This window comes from Acipenser ruthenus, chromosome 5 (genome assembly GCF_902713425.1).
Source record: "Acipenser ruthenus chromosome 5, fAciRut3.2 maternal haplotype, whole genome shotgun sequence".
NCBI classification, from domain to species: domain Eukaryota; kingdom Metazoa; phylum Chordata; class Actinopteri; order Acipenseriformes; family Acipenseridae; genus Acipenser; species Acipenser ruthenus.
Window position 1 is genome coordinate 32,959,015 of NC_081193.1, and position 24,946 is coordinate 32,983,960.

The 24,946-nt window shown below is 36.4% G+C and overlaps 1 protein-coding gene across 11 annotated transcripts in view; it reads left to right on the forward strand.

The window, feature by feature from the left end:
* The window catches only part of lama2 (laminin, alpha 2), a 131,570-nt gene that overhangs the window by 69,006 nt on the left and 37,618 nt on the right, over positions 1–24,946 (forward strand). For 8 of the 11 annotated variants that reach the window (XM_059024018.1, XM_059024021.1, XM_059024023.1 and 5 more), the window contains 12 exons: positions 627–754; positions 1,661–1,747; positions 9,103–9,314; positions 10,778–10,884; positions 11,673–11,951; positions 15,786–15,966; positions 16,465–16,601; positions 16,923–17,159; positions 18,763–18,906; positions 21,504–21,683; positions 23,405–23,590; positions 23,673–23,800. In XM_059024018.1, the coding sequence (XP_058880001.1) occupies positions 627–754; positions 1,661–1,747; positions 9,103–9,314; positions 10,778–10,884; positions 11,673–11,951; positions 15,786–15,966; positions 16,465–16,601; positions 16,923–17,159; positions 18,763–18,906; positions 21,504–21,683; positions 23,405–23,590; positions 23,673–23,800 (2,006 nt within the window). The remainder of the gene's footprint in view (positions 1–626; positions 755–1,660; positions 1,748–9,102; positions 9,315–10,777; positions 10,885–11,672; positions 11,952–15,785; positions 15,967–16,464; positions 16,602–16,922; positions 17,160–18,762; positions 18,907–21,503; positions 21,684–23,404; positions 23,591–23,672; positions 23,801–24,946) is intronic. The other 3 variants (XM_059024025.1, XM_034004444.3, XM_034004445.3) reach the window with 1 other exon arrangement.

The following is a 24,946-nucleotide window of genomic DNA, read 5'->3' on the forward strand; positions in this document are numbered from 1 at the left end:
ACGTCCATAATACAAACACACAGAGCCACACGCAGTGATGTTTGTAGAAAAACAATATTTGACAGCATCAGCAAGATAGAAGATCTGTGTAAAAAATGCTAAAAGAAAATCTGGTACCCAGCTTTAAATAGCAAGTTAATAAACTCTGTGATGAGAGATTAATACACAGCATAGCCACACAGAAACCTGCCCCCAGCAAACCCAACAGTGACCTGTTGTATAGACTTATCAGTGTCGGTGTGACAAAACAACTGGAGTGTTTGCCTTATGTTATGAGCCTGTATTGACACAAGGCAACTCATCATTAAAACATACTGTATATAAGCACAGTATGTTTGTGCACTAGTCATTGTGATGGATGAATTATAAAATGTAATGAAATATCTATGTGAACTTATTATTTCCTATTTAAACTTCTGTGTTCTTTAATTATCTGCAGCAGTTTTGTTATTTAGAAAGATTCCTTATATTTTTCATGACCTGTATGACGTTTGGTAATTTTTGTTTGTTGCTGTGGTCACTTGGCACACTTGGAGAAACAAACATTCTGTGTTGCCTCAATCCCAGCTAAGCCCTTGTACAGTACAATACAGTGCAATAAACTAAGGCATTTTTTCCCTATCTAGGGCTGCAAGCATGACACTACTGGCCCATTCTGTGATTTGTGTATTGCTGGATTTTATGGGGATGCTACAAAGGGAACCCCCAGTGACTGTCAGCCCTGCGCCTGCCCATTGCAAATTCCATCCAACAAGTAAGTCAGACTTTACTGAAGTGATTGCTGTGTTATTGCTAGACAAGGCTGATCACGAGGCTTCTTGTAAAGACAGGGAGAAATGAAAGGGCCTTCGGATATGAATACTGGCATTTTGTATAATATTCTTAAAAAGAAATACCAGAAATGTAAGCACTCCAACAGCTCAATTTTCACAAATCTCACATGCCTGTTTGCACTAGATAACATAAAACATAATTGTAAATAATATATATGGATTGTACAACTGTTGCATGAACCCTTACAGCTTATCATGATTTTGAAACATTTTACTGCTGAAAAGGTTAACAATTTTTTCATTGTACTAAAAATAAAAAGAGGAGATCAGGTGGTATCTCAATCCAAGGATTTAAAAAAAAAAAAATCTAAATGCGTACTTTGTTTGCTGATTTTCTATTAAGACTCTTTTCATTCCATTTGCTGTGATACTGTATTTATTTCCAGTCACAAAACCTCTGCCTCAACCTCTTTAACACCATAGTCGGCAACTTCTAAGGTTGCAAAACAATTGCTCCACTGAGGCAGTCAATCTGGTCCGTAAAGCCCTGGCTGATAAAGCTTACCGCCAGCCCCTCAGAGCTAGAGACAAGCAGCTGAGCATTCCTGATTTTGCTGGGGGTACAGAGTGACAAGCTAAGAAGGTCTCATAACGGCATTCCATTGGGATGCTGCCATCCACTACACTATATCCAGTGTCGGCAGAAATAGCTAACAGCCATTCCAGAATCTGTTGGGTGGAACAAGATATCAACTGGGACCATAAGGACTACACTTGTCCTCTTCACATAGTAATGTTCTCCATCCAGAGCAGGGGACCATGGAGTTAATATACTTTACTCTGTTTCTATTCCTTGCTCCCATTTTCGCTCAAAATCAACGTCGCAGTTTCAGCCCCACCTGTTACTTGGACACGACAGGAGAATTGATATGTGACCGATGCCCACCTGGATACACAGGGTCTCGCTGTGACAGGTAAGCACCAGTCTTTTTCTTACTCTGAGTAACAGGACTAGGGAGCACTGTGTTCCGTTTCATCCACAATGAGGCTGCTGGGAATAGCATGGTCTTTTCTTTGTAGGTATTATTGGCTATTAAATGACTTTGATATATGATGTTACTGACTTTTAGTCATGTATTGCCATGGATGGTCATATACTGTGCTGGCATTCTTTTTAAATCCATTCTGAATATTATGGACTACAGTATGCATACATTGTTGGGTATAGTTTACTTGCTGTTGCACACTAAGACATCTCTGTTAACTACATGTAGATACTGTTTTGATGGTCACTGTACATTCCTGATGAATCTGTTTTATTAAGACCCCATATAAATGGTGTAAACATGAATGAGCAATTTTCATAAAGTCTGATACAGTCATTAAACACCTTTATTATTTTTGACAATAATATTTTTTTGTTAAACTATTTTTTTTAAAAAGATTTTGGTGAGGTTGATTTTGGACATATTCCATAAATCTGCAATGCAGGTCACAGACTAGATGCCCTGTGTTGGTTTAATGCCCTGTACAAGTAATTCAAAAAGAGCAAGCAACCATGATGCAGATCTATTTTTGTCTAATTCCCTAACCACACCAATGGGTGATCAAGCACTTCAATTATGTTTTCAAAACATGATGGTCACACATTATTTAGGTATAGTGGATAAGGTATAGGTCAGTGATGATCACTTTTGGCCCTTTCAGTCCATTGTTTTAACCAGGCCCTTCATTACTTAATTGATCATGCAGTTTCAATAAAACAATTATAGACCACATTTGAACAATAATTAAATTCAATAAATAAGGCTAAATTAAATGTAAAGCTAAGATGACATGCATTCTGAGAAGCTGCAAGAATTGTGCAATTTTCCGTTTTGCAGTTTGTCTTTCTGAAATTTAAGGTGCTATAAAATGGGAGGAGATATATCACACAGGTATGTTTTACTTTTGGGCAGGAACTGAAGTTTTAATTTCCACAAATCAGACCCCCTTTTATTGACATAAAAGAAAGGGATGAAAGTGCACGAACATGTGTTAGGAGCATGGAAACAACAGAAGGGAAGCAGACATCATGTTTCACATTTTAATTGATTAGGTATGAGGTCCAAAGAACTTAAAACGATGAATAACAAAAGCAGGTAGACCTTTTAATTCTTTTTTTATTTTTTTTAGCAAGGAGCTCCATTATGTTCTTGTTGCTGACTGTCAAATGCATGAAGGTATTAAATGCTTTTAGGGGGAACAGAAATTGATATATATATATATATATATATATATATTGAATGTTTGTTTTCCTATAAAGCTTTGTGCGAAAAAAAAAATGTAATTCAATTTTTTTTGATGCACTTCACTCAAGATGAAGATGAAAATATAGCCAACAGTTGGAATGTTCCAGTATTGAAATAAAATAAATACATAAAATAAAGATATATATATATATATATATATATATATATATATATATATATATATATATATATAATATCTAAGCTAAAATTGTTTTTATTAAATATTTTTCATAAAAAGCCTACAAACTGCAGTTTGTTAGACTTTTATTACAGAATTTGTAGCATCCAATAGTGTGTAGTAAAACCTGTCTAATCCAGCATTGACTGTGACCAGAAAATTGTGCCGGATACAGTATGCTGGTTTACAAGTACTGCAAAATCTAACCTAAAATAAGGTTACAGTACGTACAGCAGAAGAACCGTTCAGGTATTTCTGTTTCCATTATGTAAACAAGCATTTTACTGCAGATGTACCATTCACACAGGACACGTGCATATTTACACAACATACTTGATGGTAAAGAATATTTGAGACTTACGGCTATTGACCTCCAGTTTAATTGCAATTCTATTACCATTCTGAAGTAGATTTTGATGTGTGCTTTGGATCGTTGTCGTTTTGGAAAGTCCATTTGTACTTTAAACCAAGTTTTCTAGTGGAGGGTTTCAGATGATTTGCCAATATCTTTTGGTATGCTATGGAATCCATTTTACCATGTATTGGAACTAAATATCCTGTGCCATTAAAGGAATAACAGCCCCATAGAAGGATATTACCACCATGCTTGACAGTAGGTATGGTGTTCTTTTGTTTGTACGCCTCACCAGACTTTCTCCAAACGTAAAAAATATCAGCATGATCAAATAGCTCTATATTTCTTTCATCATTCCACAAAACCTTTGACCAGAATTCATATCCATCATTCAAATGCCTTTTTTGCAAACTTTCAATTCACTTTGAATGTATTTGGCAGTCAATCTCAGATTGTTATTAACCTTCCTCACAATTCGTCTACTTGTTCTTAGTGAAAGAATCTTTTTTTCTTCCAGACCGAGGGAACATTGTGACAGTACCATGAGTCTGCTTCTTGATAATAGAAACAATAGTTGAAATTGGGATACTCAAATGCTTGGAAATATTCTTGTATCCTTGTCCAGCTTTATACAATAAATAATGTTCTGCCTTCAGATAGCTCTTTACTTTTTCCCATATTGACTTATTGGAAATGACAGCAATCATCCTATGCCTAACCATTTTATACTCTCTAAAAATGTTTACCTACAATCCAGCATTTTCAAGACTTTTCTAGAATTAGGTTCTGCATTATCATATTGAAATGTCTAGCACCTTGTAGACAATACTATCATAGCATCAAAGGGTATGAATACTTTTGAATTAGCATTTTTGGAATTTCGCAAAAAATTGCTGAAATAAATAATTGTAGACATGTATTTCTTGTAACTTTTTTTCCTCATCCATGTAGTGTGCAAGGTATATTTGTATTTGGACTAGTTTAAATTGTAATAATAAAATACCGTATTTGAATTCAAGTCATGTAGAACCCACCCTGATTGAAATAATCAGACTTGATAACGTTTCTAGTGAATACAAAGGAACAGTTTTATTAGAAATAAAAATAAATAAAGGAAAAATTAAAGGTGCAACAACTAAACTAAAATAATACAGAAAGAAAGTAGTAACTAAACTAAACAGTACAAAAAAGAAAGTTTAAACAACAACACCCCACTCCTGCTGGTTGATCAGCGATCCAACGCAATCTATGGGAGATTCCCTTAAAGGTTATAACTGTATTCCTGACAGCTATTTAAGACGAAGGTTAGTCTTAACAGAGGTATCGTTAGTAACACAAATATTTACTTTCGTTAATATTTGATAATCAAAGCATCGTTAAATCAGTCTCATATATGTTTTGGTTCAGAAGGCAATTCTCACTCTTGCGAGATAGACGCTCTCTGCGTCCAGACAACCTATCAAGAATTATCTATTACCATTACAACTAAATTTGGATTCTAGCCTTGAACGCAGAATGATAATTGCCTTGTAAAACCCACATAAATTTGTATAAATTACATAAAACAATTACTATAGTGTTCATTAACTCAAAGCATGAATTGAAAGCAAAAATACTTTTCTTACATTCTACTTAAAACAAAACGTTAATTTTACTTTAAGATCTGCTTATTCTCGAGTTCATAAGAGGATTAAAACACTACTTATTGAATACTTAACGGACGTTCGCTGCCTCCTCCAGCTGATCCGTGTCTTCAACAATACAGGCGCTCGAAGGCTCTCCTGCTGGCAAGGACAGGTCCAGGTTCCGGGGTCTGCCTTCCTCACGTTTCGTCTCCACGTCAGGGTACGAAACAAATGTCTTTGCAAAGAACAAGAGTCATTAACTAATTAGGTATTCCACTGAAACAAAAATTCTTCCACCAACATGTGCACTCTTCATCTGGTTATGTCGGTTATGTTGAATATATTTCAATTTATGTCGACTTCAAATGTTCATCCAACTCTTTCTCCGGTGATCAATCGGGGCTAAGTTAGAGATAAGTTAGAGATCTGGTCGCAGGCTGGATCTCCAGATTTTCACGGTTCAAAGACTGGTTTGTGTATCAGAACCTTGGATTTCGTGTTGGGAGCGCTGTTTGAGTGGCGCGCTCATACTTTTGTAATCTTTACCCCTGTGATTGGATAGTTTGGTTATTTTGGGCAGTGCCTGAGTCCACGTGGAGTATTTCCCATTGGTTGTTCTTGTTCTGATGCAGCCCCTTGTTCTCAATTGGTCCGCTATTCCGCCCCCTGTCGGCTGGATTTATGATGAGTGTTTTCTGTCGTAGGTGTCAAAGCACCCAGAACTATCTGGCTTGCGGCGCCAAAGGAGTCATTCAGCGATCGTGAAGATAAGCCATTTGTCCCGTATTTAGTTTACGACTCTTTTTAAAAGCATTCTTTGTCAGTGGGGGAGTTTGTGACCAGAAGTAGACACAGAGAATGGCTTAAAGTCCCCCTCTGTATATTTCAATTCTGTTACTTTCATACACAAAATTATATTGTGACCCACTCTGATGCTACAGCCACAAAAGCAAAACTTCTGCTACAAAAGATTTTTCTTAAAATTCTTTGTTTTCAAGAAAATTCTAGAAATTCTACATTTCCATTGGGGTATGTAAACTTTTGACTACAATAAATAACTGAGTTGTGGGTGGAAAACCCTTTTTTCATGTGCTTTATTTTTTACTTTCAGCTTCTGTTATTGTGGTTATAAGAAAAGGATACTGATGTCGATTCTACATCAGGATCGCAAGATCTGTGAATAAATTGTGGCTGCATGCTATAAAGTGCTGAGATTTGCTGACTTTGATGAAATAACTTAAAGAATACACAATCAGTATCATCCCTGCCAATGCCAGAGGAATTGAATTTTTTTTTTTATGACGAAATGCAATGAACTGTAGCTGAAGAATGAGTTTGCACTTTTGTCAGAGGCATTTTTTTTATTATGTTTTATCAATTTATTTTGCATTTATATTTGCTTTGGAAACTTTAGACTGAATATCATTTATCAAGTCTAATTCTGGGACAGTAACAGCTATTTATGCAGAGCACACAAAATATAGTGTCAGCTGCTATAATACACTATACTGAAATACACTTCTATAAAAAGTTTAAATTGGAGCTGTAGTATAGAGGCAGTCTTTGAAACTTGACAGTTATACTGTGTGGAGGCACCTGGCTCCAAACATCACTGCAGCTATGTGCTATTTTAGACAGTCTTTTCCTGTCCGTCTCAGTGGACACTGACGCTGGCTATGCAGTTAATGAGAACAAAAATAAATCATACAATGTTGTTAAAGACAGCTTGTCAATCCACCATGAATAAAAACACCTTTCACTGCAAAACTGGTGCACTGAAATGTATCGTTAGTCAGCAATGTTTACTAAGAACCTTTACAACACATTTGTTTTTATTATATATTAAAAAGGTACAAGTTAAGATATTGAGATGCAAATGTCTCAGTTGTGGTTTGTTAATTATGTTTTTGCTGCATCATCACATACATTTATGTTGTTGTTATAATCAATGGGACATGTATTTTTGAAGCGACATATCTTTGGAAAACCTACTCAATATACATTATAGAGGCCAATTTAGCCTCTGACATTGTTGTACAGCAATATCTATTTCTGTTTTTTTTTTCTCCGCTCCTTAAGAACATAAGAACATAAGAACATAAGAACATATTGTCAATACCTTTTAGAATTTTGAATACTTGAATCAGTAGTCTTCTTTGTTCAAGAATGAACAGATTAAATTCTTTGAGCCTGTCTGCATACAACATGCCTTTTAAACCAGGGATAATTCTGGTCGCTCTTCTTTGCACTCTTTCTAGAGCAGCGATATCCATTTTGTAACAAGGTGACCAGAACTGAACCCAGTATTTTAGATGAGGTCTTATTAATGCATTGTAAAGTTTTAACATTACTTCCCTTGACTTAAATTCAACACATTTCACAATATATCCGAGCATCTTGCTGCTGGCTTTTATTTATAGATGAAAACATTTCTGAGTCAACATAGGTCTTTTTCATAGATTCCTTCTTCAATTTCAGTATCTCCCATATGATATTTATAATGTACATTTTATTGCCTGCGTGCAGTACTTTACACTTTTCTCTATTAAATGTCATTTGCCATGTGTCTGCCCAGTTCTGAATGCTATCTAGATCATTTTGAATGACCTTTGCTGCTGCAACAGTGTTTGCCATTCCTCCTATTTTTGTGTCATCTGCAAATTTAAAGTTTGCTTACTATACCAGAATCTAAATCATTAATGTAGATTAGGAATAGCAGAGGACCTAATACTGATCCCTGTGGTACACCACTGGTTACCTTGCTCCATTTTGAGGTTTCTCCTCTAATCAGTACTTTCTGTTTTCTACATGTTAAGAAGACAGCATTTGCTTGAAGGTCTTAAAAAAATGTATGTTTTAAGACGCCAAGCCTCAATACTACCCCATTGGGACCATTTCAACTCCATCGGCAGTTAATTGACATTTTTAGAACCCTGAAATCGTTTTGTGTTCGGCTTGGGGTTGTCTTGCAAACGACCACATCGCTATGCAGAAATTCACTTTACAAGAGCACCCGACCATCCCTTCATGAAAAAAGTGAAAAACGTTTGAATTATTCTTGGGGTTAACCTAATATGTGCCAAACTAGGCTACTTTGGAAACAAAAATAAATTAATAAAAAAAAAAAAAAAAACGTTAATGCAGTAATAAATACATTGCAGGCCTATGCTTTTAAATAAATGTATCAAACCATTTTATTTATTTATTTATGTATGAAGAGAAATGAAAGTTTATTTAGTTTTCATCCCTTCAAAAGCAAGACTAGTTGGAATTATCTACAGGGTAGCTCCAATTGTGTCAAACTATTTGGAAACAAAACAACAACAAAGAAACTCTGAATGCGGTAGCCTAATAAATACATTGCAGACCTATGCTTTTAAGTAAAACTACCAAACTATCCGATTTATTTATTCATTTACATTTCAAAAGGACAAAAGCAGATCTTCTTCAGATTGGCTTTGGATAAAGTGAATTTTCTGCATCGTGATGTGGTCATTCGCAAGACAACTCCAAGAAGAACACAAACAGATTTCGGGGTTATAAAAAATTTATATTAACCCCGATGGGGTTGAACCGATCCCGATGGGGTCGTATTTCGGCTTAGGGTCCTAACATATGCACTGTTCTACTTGAATGGTTTAGACCATTCAAACCAATAAACAAGTCAATTAATTTAACTCTGTCCCTTCCACAAGCAGCATTGCACTCATCAAATCATCATTTTTTTTTCATTCACTTTCGTGCAAAAATGTAATTAAATGCAGAAAAGAACAGTATATTTAATTTGTCAAAATCACTATCTAATATAACTGTTAGAAATGTTAATCTTACAAGCTCGATGTGTTTATGCAATCTGTGCTTGTCACTTTCTGGACTGCAGGTGCTCAGAAGGTTACCATGGTCACCCTACGGAACCAGGGGGCTCCTGCCAGCCCTGCCAGTGTAACGGCAATCTTGACCTATCAACCCCCCGAAGCTGTGATCCTGTGACAGGTGCCTGCCTGAAATGTAGAGAGGGATTTGGTGGTCAGTACTGTGAGAGCTGCTCAGACGGGTATTTTGGAGATGCTATTGTAGCCAAGAATTGCCAGCGTGAGTATTCACATAGTATTTATTTTACTAAGCAGGGCTGTGTTTGCTTAGAGCTCTGTCTGTCCAGTCATGAAGAAAGGCATTCAGGTTCAAACCCATGATTTCCACTTTGTGTAGGACCTTGGCCAGTTGTCACTTTTTACAGCACTTCTTTGATACTGAAGTGATATTTTAATATTTTGACAATCACTAGGAGTGATCGGTACTGCGCCTCTTCTTAGTTATCCATTCATCAAACTGGTTTATTGTTAACAATGAATGCAGTTGATGACCTTTTATAACATTTAAACATAGAAAGGCATTTTTTTCTGGTAGTAATTTGCTAAATATCTGAATATGTGTCTGTAACAGGGTGACGTGTTACATGTGTGGGTAGTCACTGGAAAATACTGACAGACACAGAGCATTGGTGTTGATACGCCGCACAGGCGTGCAGATTTAATTTTAACTCTGAACTGACACAAGGGTACCATAAAATAAAAATAAAATAAAAGTTTGCCACACAAAATGACGAGCGCTAGTCCCACTAAAAGGAACGTCCCACTCCAGGAACCTACTACTCTACGGTAACCCTCTTTATACTGTTTTGGGATCCACCTCCCCTAAGCTGACCTACTTCTGTTGTGTTATTTCTGAAGTCCTGGCCTCCCAGCGACTCCGGGCCATTCTGACGGTCCTGGCTGGGCAATTGCCTTCACAGGCCCCATCTTGAATTTAAAGGGCTCCGTAGTAGTCGTTCCCGCAGAGCGGACGCTTCCCTCCTGGATGTAAACAAACTCTCACTCAGCGCCCGTCTATACAGCAATGGCTTTGCAGCAGCCCCGAGCTGTAGCGCAGCCGCTTTTTGAGCTCTGCGCAGCATCCCCAGGCACGCCCCCCAGCCAATCCAGACCTCCCGATCTCTTTAGCTCAGGACGAGCCTGCCACTCAACTGGTTGCTTAGCAGCGCGTCTCCAACTGCGCGTCGCAGCTGATTTTCCACAGGCACACACTTGCACAGGAACCAGCGACCCGGTTCCCTGTCACAATATCCTTTAGATTAAAGTTCCTCTGATAAAAATTACATTTTCAAAATAATGTTCAAAGTTTGATTTTTAGCAGGAACTTCCCCCATGATTTAATTATAATTTGCTATACTTGCTGTAATTAATCAATCCACCTATCCATCCACTCATTTCAATTGGCTTAAAAACAACGTAAATTAAATTGTAGTCATATTTACTGGCTGGAAATAAGATCCATTTTACCCAACTACACCAGCTGAAGTTTTGAATTGTATACAACACACTATACTATACTATACTAAATAATACATTGTACAGAATAACTGTTCATATACAATATACCATGTGAGTGAAGCAACCATTTTTGGTTTGTTATATAAAGGCAAGACAAGAAAATCTTGCCTACAGAGATCTGTTACCTCTCTGCCTAATAATGAGTGATTATCCTTTATTTTGCAGCGTGTCAATGTAATAACAATGGGTCCATGTCTGAGGTGTGCAACCCACAGACAGGCCAGTGTGAGTGCAGACAGCATGTAGTGGGAAAACAGTGTGACGAATGCATGGTGAGTATCTATTTGTCATGAACTCATCATACAGTTTATCATATAATTATTACATTTGCAAGCGATGACAAACATTTGGATAACACTATTGTAATAAATAAATAAATGTGACATGATACGGGCAGCAGTGTGGAGTAGTGGTTAGGGCTCTGGACTCTTGACCGGAGGGTCGTGGGTTCAATCCCCGGTGGAGGACACTGCTGCTGTACCCTTGAGCAAGGTACTTTACCTAGGTTGCTCCAGTAAAAACCCAACTGTATAAATGGGTAATTGTATGTAAAAATAATGTGATATCTTGTAACAATTGTAAGTCGCCCTGGATAAGGGCGTCTGCTAAGAAATAAATAATAATAAATAATAATGATCTGTGGTGAGAATTGGTGGAACGAGGGCTTTGACAAGAGCCTAACTAGTCACCTACAGTAATAGTCAGGTGCTCAGATCGTTTCCACGATCGTGTTTTTTTTTTTTTTTCACTGGCAGATATTATCTGAACAACTGTAGTAGCAATATTACTGTTAGAATATGCCATTTCATACAATGGGGAGAATTCAATTGACCAAACCAGTGGAAGATCTAAATACATCTGTTGTAAATATGACCCTCCCTGGCATTTTTACAAACATAAATGCAATAAAGAGACTCCTGTGCACAGCTAGATTATTGGGTTTTTTTTTAAAACTGCAAAACTGGATTTCCAGTAGTAATAGACCTTTTGGTTTTTTGGTAGATTAAGGTTGTCATGCTTGTGATTCACTGACTCCTATTTTACCCTGTGACCTGTGAAGCCCAACTGCTGGTGGGACCCAGAGAAGCTGCTTTGTATGCCCTGTAGCTGCAGCCCTGTCGGTTCTATGTCCCCTCGATGTGATCTGATGGGGAGATGTATCTGTAAGCCGAGCTTCTCTGGGAAGCGCTGTGACCTCAGTAGACAGAACTATGAGCGCAGGGAGACTAGGCGGCCTCTTCTTCAAGTGCCTCTGCAGCAGCAACAGCGCTGGGGAACTAGCAGGACAGGGGGCTGTCCTAGGGGGGCTTACAGGCCCACCACACTCCCTGACAGTGGGGTAAAAGCACTGCATGTGTGTGTGAACAAACTGCCTGAGGAGCTATAAGGCCATGATCAGTAAATGATAAGAATGTGTAGAGTCTAACATAGATCTTAAACACAATTTAAATGTCATAATCACGTTCTTATTCCCTATAAAATTTTAAACAGCTTAAAATAGGAAGAGTGAGTATTATAGCATGATGTGGATACAACTTGTAATATGAGTTAAGTTCCATTTACTAGCAGATTTATGACCCAGGATGTGTGAATAAAAATATAAAAACAGTGGTGCTTATGTTGAAAAACATGTAATGTGATATGTATAACTCAGAGTAATTATTTTTTTTTTGTAATCACTACAAGGTGTTCTGTAACATTTTAAATCTCAACACAAAATAACATAACCCCAAACTAGGCCCCACTGTCTTAGACTTACACATTCTTGTCATTAATTGAACTGTGCTAAAGGTGTGTTAAAAGTGCAAGACTTTTATACTTTAATTTGAGTGAATTGTCAATACTAACGTTGGTTAAAAATGAAAGAGCAGATTGAGTTTTCATTCTAAAAGATGTACCAAAATAAAAAAGTAGTAGTAAAAAAAAAATCCAATTGTACATTAACATAAGAAAAAAAAAAATCCGTGATTAATGGCTGTAATAATTGCATTTCATTGAATGTTCCAAAAAAATATGACTACTGTTAGAAACAATATTGGCCAAACAATGCTTAGAAAATCTTCCCAACATTTTTGGACAGAGATTTATGGTTTTCATTTTTTTAAAATGTTTTATTAATTGTGCTGCTATGGTGGTTTCCATAAAGCTGATCCAGTGAAACAAAGTAAAATTGAGGGGCAACGTAATCCTCCTTCGAAAGGAAGTATGATACACATTCACTTAAGTGCTGCACTTCTATGCTGTGCTTAAAGTGTTGGTTAGGGTTAACTTCATCTATTCCTTTTAAGATTTTAAAGAGTTCAATCATGTCACCCCTGATTCTTCTTCATTCTAGGATAAATAGCTTCAGTTCTAGCTAAATGTAATGTTGCTTTAAATCCAAAAAAGATCTCACCATAAAATAGAAAATAATAGTTACCATGCGTCCTGTCAACAAATATTTAATAACCCTACTACAAACAACATCTGGAGAGCTCAAAGAAAGATACTGCTGAATCAGCCACGTTCAGATCGGCTCATTTCATAGTTATGACACTCATTCAGTAAATGAGAAAAAGTTAAACTCAACCACATCAAAGTGATGGCTGAAATTACACTTGTTGTTTTAGAATGGTGCAATCTTTTAAAAATATCTTAAATTTGTCATGTGGAAATAAAGTGCAGTAAGCTCTAACTCCTGCCTGACTATCCAGATACAAGTCCGAGTCTAGATTGCATGGATCCCAGGGCTATTTTATATCGGTCACTTATCAATGGAAGCCATTCGTTCAAGTGCTTGAAACTTTTGTCAGTCTTTGAAATGAAGGCCCATACTCTAATGACTCTGAAAACTCAAGATAACATTTACTTGTACTTACAGCCTCAATGGAATGATGTAGTCTTGATCAAATCTTTTAAAAAAAATATTGATTGCGTATGATGGCAGCATTGGTTTACTGCATTCTTGTTTATCTGATGGCTTTGATCAGAGTGGCCCTTTTTGTTGAAACGTTTACAATTGACTGACACATTTGGGAATGAAAATGTCTTTTAATCATGTTTTTGCTTTGTACCAGATTGCATTAGGATGTTTTTCTTTTAACTCCCCTTTAGGGTAGAGACCATCTAATGTGTGATAATGACCACTCTATTCAAATTGACTGGGACAATTTTCATAAATGTACTCAGTTTTATTGTTAAAAGGGCTTTGAATCTTTTATTTATATAGCAATATTATTAAATTGCCTCAGCTAATGACCATATAATAGCACTTCCATCAAAGAACTGGTTGATCCCAGTTTTTAATGTTGCTCAAATCCTGTGGTAATTAATTATGCAGTCCTTTTTACAATTACGCAGTTAATATAAAGTGATTTTGATTGTGCCCGTGTAAATGATAATGAAACCAGTGCTGCTGCAATGACACCATTTTCTATACATTACATTGTTACAGTGTTTTATTTCATTTAATATTGATGGTTTTGCTGTTGAGCTGTGTTTGAACCAACAAACCTGACATCCCTTTTTTGATTCTTCCAAAAAAAAAAAAAAAAAAAACCAGCAGCACTAAGATTTTAAATGTGTGAAGATGTTGCATGTTCCATTGGGGAAACTCTCACGAATCAGAAGGACATCACTAGAATAGGAACACACTAACATAATGCTGTGTGGAATAATGGAAAATGAAAAAAAAAAAAAATATATATATATATATATATATATATATATATATATATATATATGAAGGAATTCACTGACAGTTCATATGAAGCAAAAAGTAAACTTAAAATAGCATTATAAGGAGGCAGTGTGGTCCAATGGTTAAAGTCCAGCACTTGTAACCAGAAGGTCAACGTTTCAAATCCCACCTCTGCCACTGACTCACTGTGTGACCCTGAGCAAGTCACTTAACCTGCTTGTGCTCCATCCTGCGGATGAGATGTTAAATCAATGTCCTATTGTAAGTGACTCTGCATATAATGCACAGTTCACAGCCTACCTCTGTAAAGTGCTTTGTGATGGTGGTCCACCATTATTATTATTATTATTATAAAAGGAAAGAAACTTTCATGGAACAGGGTAAGCCCATTGAAAGAAAATGGTCCATTGCAGGGGGAATAAAGCAGGATTAATGGGCTTGCACAGTTGGCTTCTTATAATCATATTCTTATCAGGCCATCTGTGAGAGATTGGATTCCTCCTCAGTACTGTATTTCAGTGTTCTAATTGCTCCTTATTTATTTTCTGCATGCTGCAGGAAATTGATTAAAATGTACAGATATTGCCCCAGGCCTATGTCCCTTCTGGAGTGCAATTTGCTTCGCAGATTTTAATCCTGAAATGAACATAAACTCAGTATAGCAGTCAATTTTGTTTATGCCAAAAACATGTAATGAATCGTAATGTTTAAAGCTGAATCACAACATCCATTTGGAATTTAAATGTTCAAACGTACTGGTAAAGAAATTAAGATAAAAAAATCTAAAACAAAGAAAAAAAAGAAAAAAAGTAGTACACAGTGAATTCAGTTAAAACAAATTCTGATTTAAGCAGCTAGTTTTGATTACATCTGAACTGATATAAATGCTGTCGACCCTTTTTTCTAACTAACCTTAATTCAACAGATTGCTACAGATAAGACTATTTCTTTATTTCACTATTGTCTAATACACTAGTGCAGTTTGGCATTGCTAATTGAGGGTGGCCATTAACTTATTTTCTGTGAAACATTAGTCTGTTTCTCTGATGCAAATAACAGTATGTATTCAATTATATATTTGTTTTATTTGAAACACATTTTAGTCCATTTGCTGTAATTAGCCACACCTACAATATTAAATAAACTGTTATATATACTGTATATTTTTTCTTATGTAAAAGCACTGTATACAAATACCTATATTTACATATACCTATAGTTACTGTAGTACACCATGTCTATGTAAGAACATAGGCAAGCATGTCATAAACAGTTGTGTTAAAGTATGGTAAAAAGCATGGTGTTTATGGTAAATATATGGGATAGTAGAAAATACTGCCCATCATCAGTTTTACAGTGTTGTTTTGATGAGCAGACTAGGATTTTAGAGGCATGTTAATTCCAGTACTAAATGGCTTACTACTTGAGATTAAAAGCATTCAAGTATCGTGTGTCTAACCCTGAAGAAATATTTTGTGTTTGTTCCTTTGCCAGTCGGGTACTTTTGATCTAAAGCCCTCCAGAGGATGTGTGCCCTGTAACTGTAACTCCTTTGGATCCAAGTCCTTTGACTGTGATGAAAGCGGGCAGTGCAGGTGTCAGCCTGGGGTGACTGGGCTGAAATGTGATCGCTGTGCCATTGGATACTACAGCTTCCAGGAAGGAGGATGCACTCGTATGCATTTCACTTATCATTCCTTTTTGTGAAAATATTATATTTTAGAATAACTAATTAAAAGATCATTTAAAGAGAAAGTATTATTTTTTTAAGTTTGCTTTCTACTTATATTGTATTTGATAAGCAGTTACTGTACTGCAGCATTACAGAGCAAGCACTGAGTACCCTAATTTTTTTATAAGGTGCACCCTGTATATAACACGCATGCCTGAGCAGCCTCACAGCTCTTCTGTTATACCCATTAAAAGTCTACACACCGAATGTATTTATAAAATGTAACCTATGTAAAGCATTTAAAAATGTAATATAAGTGAGTTCATCTAAAAACAAACTTAGAACAAACTCACATATTGTTGCTGTTCCCTAAGGATTACATATAACCACAACATCTTTTTCAACATAACTGAATATTTTTACATAAAAGCTACCCTGAAGTTATGAAATTAACACTCATAGTGAGTGAATATAGATGGTCAATTTCTTGTCCTCACACAGCTTGCCATTGTTCCCATGTTGGTAATAACTGTGATGCAAGCACTGGACAGTGTATCTGTCCTCCTCATACGATTGGAGAGAAGTGTGATCGATGTGCACCAAATTACTGGGGTCATGATATTGTCAGTGGATGCAAGGTGAGTACATGTGAAATGTAAATACTGTCATTGATTTTCACACATACCTCAAACAAATGACATGCTAGCATGTTTGCATACCATCAATACTAAAGGTGCTTCATTCTGGGATATTATATATTTATTTCATGCATTTGAAATGCAGGACTGTTGCAATATGAACAGACCTTTTAAGTGTGGAACTTGATGATTAATAAGATCATTAAATGCTTCATTTTTGTAAGTGGTGGATGGAAATGGAGCAGTGAGGAAAGTTAGTCATTTTCAAAGACGATAGGACCATTAAACCCTTACGTTGCTTTTTTTTTTTTTTACCTATAGCCTTGCGGTTGCAATGTTGTGGGATCCCTAACACTCCAGTGCAACTCAGATACTGGCTGCTGCTTCTGTCGCCCAGGTTACACAGGGGAGAAGTGTACTGAGTGTAAGGAGGGCTACCGGGATTTTCCACACTGCATTGCTTGTGAGTGCTCCCTGGCTGGCACAGCGTCTCACACCTGTGACACAGAGATGGAAACATGCTCTTGTACTGATCGCACTGGCCAGTGCACCTGCAAGGTAATGTAGCTTTATTTCAACTGAAGCCGTTCATATTGATCACTACCCTTCAGGATTAATTTTCAACTCCCCAACAGGTCAATGCAATCAGTACAGTAGACAGCAAATACACTTTTAGATTGGAGTGCTAGTAATCCAGTGTGCACTTTTATTTTGCTATTTTGCTTAAAGCTGTTATTTAAATAAAAAAATAGCTTTTGCTTTTACCTTTTCAATTAACTTTTGTTGTATCTATACTGTAAAAATAAAGTTTGTTGAGGGATGAGTATTATCTGCCACATTATTTTTCACATACAGTACTCCTTTGCGTTGGTTAATCAATAAATTGTGCTAAATGTATATGGGCCCTTTACGTTTTTTTGATGTGTGAATCAGGTAGCAATACAGGTAGTACTGTAATACCCATTTAGATTTGGAAAAAATAAGAAACTATGAGATGGCTATGGTTGTATATATGAGGTATACATTATACAAGCGGCAGCTCTGTCATGTGCCATAGGGTGGTATATTCTTAAAAGTAGTCTTTCGGAGTTCAATCAACACCTCAGTGCCTCAGCGATCAACTTATGATATCCAATAGCTTGTCATATTCCCATCATAATCTTAGTGCTTTAGCATTACACTTATTGATTAATCTACATGTGAAATAGAATTAATTAATTGGAATTGATTGGCAAATAAAAACATAAAAACAGCTTTCACTTCAAGGTTGCTTTTCCTTTTCCAATCCAAGATGATAATGAACAGGTGGCTGCTTAGCCCAGTTTGTAGCAGACAGGTGTCCATATTATAAAACCATCCATTAAAACTGGCACTAATTGTGGCCGTTGTCTGCAGCCTCTCAAGAGTGGCCAAGTATCAGTCAAGCATGAAGTCAAATCTGTAGAATTTCTAATCAAAAGGTGATTATTCCAGGACAGAGTTCACTGGAAATCATCCTAAAAATACAAATAAGTAAATAAAAATACTAGCATTGTAGGTTGTGTGGGTGTTCTAAATATAAATATGTATGACATGAACATGGCATTCAAATTACTGAAATCTTTCTCTCTTATTGGCAATGCTGACTTTGACAGTTAACAATGCAGAGTGTGACATTTTGACAATCTGCCAAACAGCCTGCAATTATGAGTAGTGATGACTTATGATTTTTTTTTTACTATAGCTGCTGTACATAACTTAAATGTAACTTGATGTTGCAGAACCGAGCTTGTAACCCCTTAAATGACAGACACTATTAATGAGCAACATAAGGATCCAGATAGTTTTACTGTACTGAAATGTATATTATGAGAGGGTATGACTATTTACTGTAGTTTCACACAATTATCACTTTAGTCCTATCAATATGTGAACAGTGTTTAAATTCTAAACTCTAAACACTGTTCACATATTGATAGGACTAACGTTATGCCCCATCTCATTAGCAATAAGGTTACACTTTGTCCCTCATCTTCCCTCCTAGTCCCCAGTTACTGTGTTACTGCTTGTCTGCAACAACTTGAGCATATTGTACATTTACCGACTGTGATTGACGAGTTAAACTGAAAACAAAACACATACTGCATATATTCTTACAGTCACTTGCATATTTCTCTTTCAGGCAAATGTAGAGGGTCTTCGCTGTGACAGATGTAAGACTGGCACTTTTGGCCTCAGCACATTAAATCCACTAGGCTGCAGTAACTGCTACTGCTTCGGCATGACTACTAAGTGCACAGAAGCAAAGGGACTGATTCGTATGTGGGTGAGTAAGAAACTACTGAAGCGTGTAATGTGTTATGTCATTTCCAGTAGGATCTTGTTAGTCACTTAGAGAGGGGTTATTGAGAGCATTGATTGATTTACATACACTTTGCTGTATGTCATACGTTGATGAAGGCAGTCACATAAGTACAGTTGTAAAAAGATCTGGCTCACATTTTAAAGCACTACACATGTACCGGAGAACCTCCATTTGCACAGTATACAATTTGGCTGAATGGGGACGGATGCATTTAATTGGTTGTTACATTTAAACTTGGCCTCAAGCCTTCTTGTCTGATGGGCTATTATTTTCTGACAGGAAGCCTAAAGAAAGGTAGGCAATGGGTTTATATTTACAATTACCAGTAATTTGAAAAAGTGAACTAAGTTATATACTCAATGTAAGGCAAAAAAAAAGAAAAAAACAATTCCTATCCCTAGGCTGATTACAGTGTTACAGCTTGGAACCAGACTTCATATCAAGTTACGGTGCTCATGTGATGAATGTAAAAATGTTGGAAGATACTGGGTTATCTTTAGTTCAGCCTGTTTTAATGTCTTCTTACATTGATACTGTAACACCAGAGGCAAATTGAGAAGATACATTTTTTCTAAGGGATTGTGCTCCAGGTGTGAAACCCATGTTTAATACCAATTAATTAGAGTATTGTTGAATTCAAAGCTTTTGGGGTAGTTTATCAGTTCTTTAGGAAAATCACCTCAACCTATCTCCAGTTAGCTGTTATTTCCAACAGCTAGATTCACAGATATTGAATTTACTTGGTTTCCTGTTCCTAGTTAAAATATCCAATTGTCTGCTGTTTCTTTACCCTTTTCAATGCCACTTTCAAATGGCCTTGCAGTCAAAATAGCAAGTGGACAGCAAGTGGTTTCTAAAATGTGTTTTATACAGTTAAAAGAGTCATACTCAGGGGTTCCCATAACTAGTACGCAGTTACGCATGCAAACCAATAAAGAAAAATGCAGACTTCCATATTGTTCTTTAAGACGCGAAAGTGTAGTGTCAGTACATTTTTAACAGAAAAACATTTTTCATAAAGGCAGCGAGAGTGCTCACGCTTGAGGTAAGGTGAGCCATACCTGCCTAACCTCTGGATTTTTCCTGGAGCCTCAGAGTCTCCGGGCTCTGAGTATGATCTCCGGGAAGCTTCCAATAGTCCCTCCCTGCTAGCGCTATCATTGGCTGCTTCAAGTTTTTATTAAAAAATGGAGAGTGATAGGTGGAACCACTCCAGTTCATAAGAGCAATCATTTTCTTTTAATGGGCACTTGAAACAACCAATGATAGCATGGATCTCTATTAAGCTGTCCATTCAGAGAAGAGGGACGCAGTTACGAGGAGTGGCATTAAGGAAGCTCGCTGACGCTTCGATTCCCAAACTGTCTGAGATATTCACCCAAGAAGGTTGGGCCTGTCGATACACTATGCCTGGGGTCCATACAGACCCAAAACCTAAAACCATTAGGGAAATTCAACGAGGCTACTTGGATTAGAATTATCCTTTTTAACCACAGGTTACCTTATGAGGATTAAACATTGTATTAACCAGCAATCCTACTTAAATATTCAGAAACTATTGTTGTTGTCTCTGACGCTTCCATCCCAATTGCTTGAACTGCCAGAAGATGAGGTGGAGCTAGACAGCAACTTGGATGATGACCCCTAATTTGGGTGCGTACCAAACCATTTCTGCTGGTACTCACGTGAGAACCTAATGATAAAAGTTATGTGAACCCCTGGTTATACTCCGAAATGTCCTAAAATCTCAAACTTCAAATCTCCCTGTATCTCTTGTCACGGTCTATCAAAGCTCTTTATATAGGTTTATAGAACAGCAAACTTCTGTGTTGGAAGGAATATCAGCACAAGATGTGAAAGCCAAGGTCTCTTTAGGTGTTAAGAGTGTTGGTATATAAAAATGTTTTACGTCCTACTAAATACTGCTTTACTACAATTTGCAAAAAACGTTATTTGGTCTATTGGCACTCTCACTGAAAAAAAGGAAAATTTCATAAGACCTGTTTCCATTAAGTGGATGTGGTACACGTCCGAAGTCAAGGTTTTGAATTGACTGCATTTAAAAGGAATTTAGAATGGGGTTTATTTGTGATGTCATGTTTGTATTAAAAAAGGGAAGAACAGAAAGCTCCAAACTCTCCAGTCGAGAACAGTATATTATCATATTATCAGTATATTATGTTTCTTGCGCTTATTCAACAGCATTACAATTAGCCACCCTGTTCAATTTGCAGTTAACAAATAGACGCTGTGGTAGTGTTGGAAGGTAAATTACCACAATGTATTATATGGGGGGCATGATTTTTTTTTTTATTCTTTGACTCACCAGTCACATCTAAAGGTGAGTAAACACAAACCATATGTGCTCATAAAGCCTTCTGCCAGTGTTGGTTACTCAAGACTCATCACCACTTGCAGTAAAAGACAAGACAAGATGGTGTGTAAGTACAACCCACCCAATCATGGTAAAAAAAAAACAAGACAAACCAAGGGCCTTGCTGTATTCTTGCAAATATGAATTTAGTTAAACGTCATAATGTGCCTTCTGTTTTATCTAGTTGTCGCTCAAGCCTGACCAGATGGTGCTACCTCTTGTGGATAAAATGAATCAAAGAAGAACCACCAATGGCGTTTCATTCCAACACCCCGAGATTGTGGCCAATGTAGACTTGGTGTCCAGAGACCTTCTCTCTGAACCCTTTTACTGGAAACTACCAGAACAGTTTCAAGGCTCAATGGTAATTTTTAATTTGTATCAAATTGTATTTGTCAAGATTTGATTTGACTGGGGCTGGTGCTTTTCTGTAATCTGACCGATAACGCCTCCAGGTGACATAGAGAAAGCAAATAATACTTCAGGTTAAGCTGATTTTGCTGCAACCAAGTTGTCAACTCTCAAACTGCTGGAAAGGTTTCTCTGAAATGACAGCCCTGTTTCAGAATTGACTATAAAATGATGTACTGTAAACATTTCAGAACTATGTGTTTTGGAGGTGTTGGGGAGTAACACATTCCTGTAATCTGATTACATTTTTCAGTAACTTGTAACTGTAATGGTTCCTTTTTCAGACAGGTAACTAAATGTGCTAATGAATTATATTTTACAGGAAAAAAAGAACATACTTTTAGTTACATTTAAAAACAAGCAGTATGGTTAATGCATAACCAATAAACACTGGAAAAACTCTGGAAATGGTTACTCAATTCACGTTGACTTGACCCCTTTCCCTGTGAAAAAAATAAATTAAAATACCTAAAAAAAAAAAAAAAAAACTTTTCCTGTGCAGTTAGGCAATGTCCCTGCTTCCTGACTCTTCTCTCACAATGATTTGTTCTGAATACTTTAAACCCATCCTTACTACTGAGTGGCAGTAAATTCCTCCATTTCTATTGGAGGATTGTAACACGCTTTCAAGATTTAAAACGAGATTACAATTACTGTAGAAACAGAATTGTTCTTGTTTGCGAGATTTAAAGCTATATTAAGTTTGAGAGGGAGTATTTATACGGTCATGGAATTTAAAACTGAATTGCAAATTGTGGCAAAATGTAAAAAAATGCCTAAACACACAAACCCCATGACCATAAGGATTTCATTGTGGAAGACAGCAAGTACTGTCGAGTTACTACACATATTGTGACAGAAAAAAAGCCCAAGAATTTTGGAAAATAACCGAAAAACCGGAATTTCATACAGTGTATAAAAAAACTAAAAGCCCTGTAATAAAAACAATTTTCATAAAACTCAAAAATAGCTAAAAATAAGCACCGAAAAACAGAAGCCGTATGGATGACATATAAATCAGAAAGAGCTTCAACAGTGCAAGAGAAACCTTACATGTCACATAAGCATGCTTTTTATATAATTTTGATACAAGATGGTGTCAGAGTGGGTTCGATAGCTGAATCTACAAAAAACATTACAGCTGCAGTCTGACCAAACTAAAAACAAATATCTCTGTAAAATGTAAACTGTGCCTGAGAAATACATATTTGTAACTGTAACTGTAACTAGTTACATTTGTTCAATGTAATAAGTTACTGTAACTAGTTACAATTGTGTTCAAGTAACTGTAGCAGATTACTTTTTAAATGTAACTTCCCCAACACTGCTTGTAGACAATTTATATTCTTTGAGCTACAAAGCCTAGATTGCACTTTTTTTTTTTGGTTTGCTTTCCAGGTGGCGCTGCATACATGACATAAAACAAGTGTTTGTGAAAAAAATAATAAATAAACAAATAAATAAATAAACATTAGTTAGTCTGAGCTAATTGTGCCTCTGAACTCACTTTTTCAGAGGTAGGGTTAAGTCAGATTTGTATGTTTTCCAAAGAGTTGCCACCAGAAGTTTCATAGAAGCCACACCTTATTGTGAGAATACACTGATGTTCAGTGTAATATGCCCATCCAGTGTGTTGTACATGTGTTTTACTAAGTTTCTCTGTTGTACCCTCAGATCACAGCCTATGGAGGCAAGCTGAAGTATGCCATTTACTTTGAGGCGAGAGATGAAACAGGGCGTTCTACCTATGAACCACAGGTTATAATAAGAGGAGGTGCCAATAAGGATAAAGTTATCGTACGCCACATGCCTGCGCTTCAGATTGGCCAGCTAACCAGACATGAGATTGATATGATTGAGGTAAAATAATAAAGACAAAAATGTCCCATAATAACAGTGCAATTTGTAATCATGTAATATATCTCTACCTTGTGGTTTTCAGAACAATTGGAAGTTCCATGGCTCCAATGATGTCAGGACCATGACTCGGGAAGACTTCATGGATATTTTGTTTAATATTGAGTATATCCTGATCAAGGCCTCTTACGGAAACTCAATGAGACAAAGCAGGTAGTGTTATTTATTGTTATTTTTACGTAAAGTATATATTGCATCTGTTGCATACCTACAATACAAATTATTTAGCAATGGTGGACCCTTTTAGAAGTGTATATTTAGGAGCCATGTTACTAGGTAATCAAGTTTTACTTTCTTTCAATAGATGATAGAGTTGGTTAATACTACAGTTTATGTAATAATAATAATAATAATAATAATAATAATAATAATAATAATAATAATAATAATAATAATAATAAACTTTATTTTGTATAGTGCCCTTAAAAGCAACCATCTCAGAGTGCTTCACAATTAATAGTACAGCAATAAATAAACAGATTATACATAAAAAAGCACAAGGAAATAAAACAATCATACAAATCATAAAAACACATTTCTAAAAAAGTAAGTCTTTAAATTAGCTTTAAAAACACTCAAAGAAGCTGAGTCCCTGATCTCTAGTGGAATTGAGTTCCATAATTTGGTGGCATAGCAACAGAAGGCCCTGTCGCCCATAGAGCGCAGACAAACAGGCGGGACACACAGCAGTCTGAAATCAGCAGAGGGAAGGTTGCAAGTGAGAGTGTAAAAAGATAAAAGATCTGACAGATAAGTCGGAGCTAGCCCATGAAGAGCCTTATATGTCAGCATTAAAATTTTAAAATCAGTTCTGAACCTGATAGGCAGCCAGTGCAAGGCCTCCAAGACAGGAGTAATGTGATCTCTTGAGCGGGACCGAGACAAAATTCTGGCTGCAGAGTTTTGAACAAATTGAATTTTAGTGAGGATGCTATTATACACCCCAGCGAGCAGGGCGTTTCAGTAATCAATCCTGGTTGTAATCAATCCTGGTTTTTCAGCTGCAGGTATAACACTCCCTTAATTTCTGGACTTAATAAAAAGTAAATTCCATCAAAATGTGACCCCACAAAACATACATTTTCAAGTATCTTATCAAAGCGTTTGTTCTTCCTACAATTAACAAGTATTCCTATTAATACCTTGTACTTAATCTATTCAGCATCTATAACGTGTTAACAAAGTATTTATATTTAAATTATATTTAAGTGGTGAGGGGTTGTGGTGGAGATTTCTTATTCACGCATATAAAATATATTATATTGTATCTGTACAGTGACACAGTAGTACTAATATTTC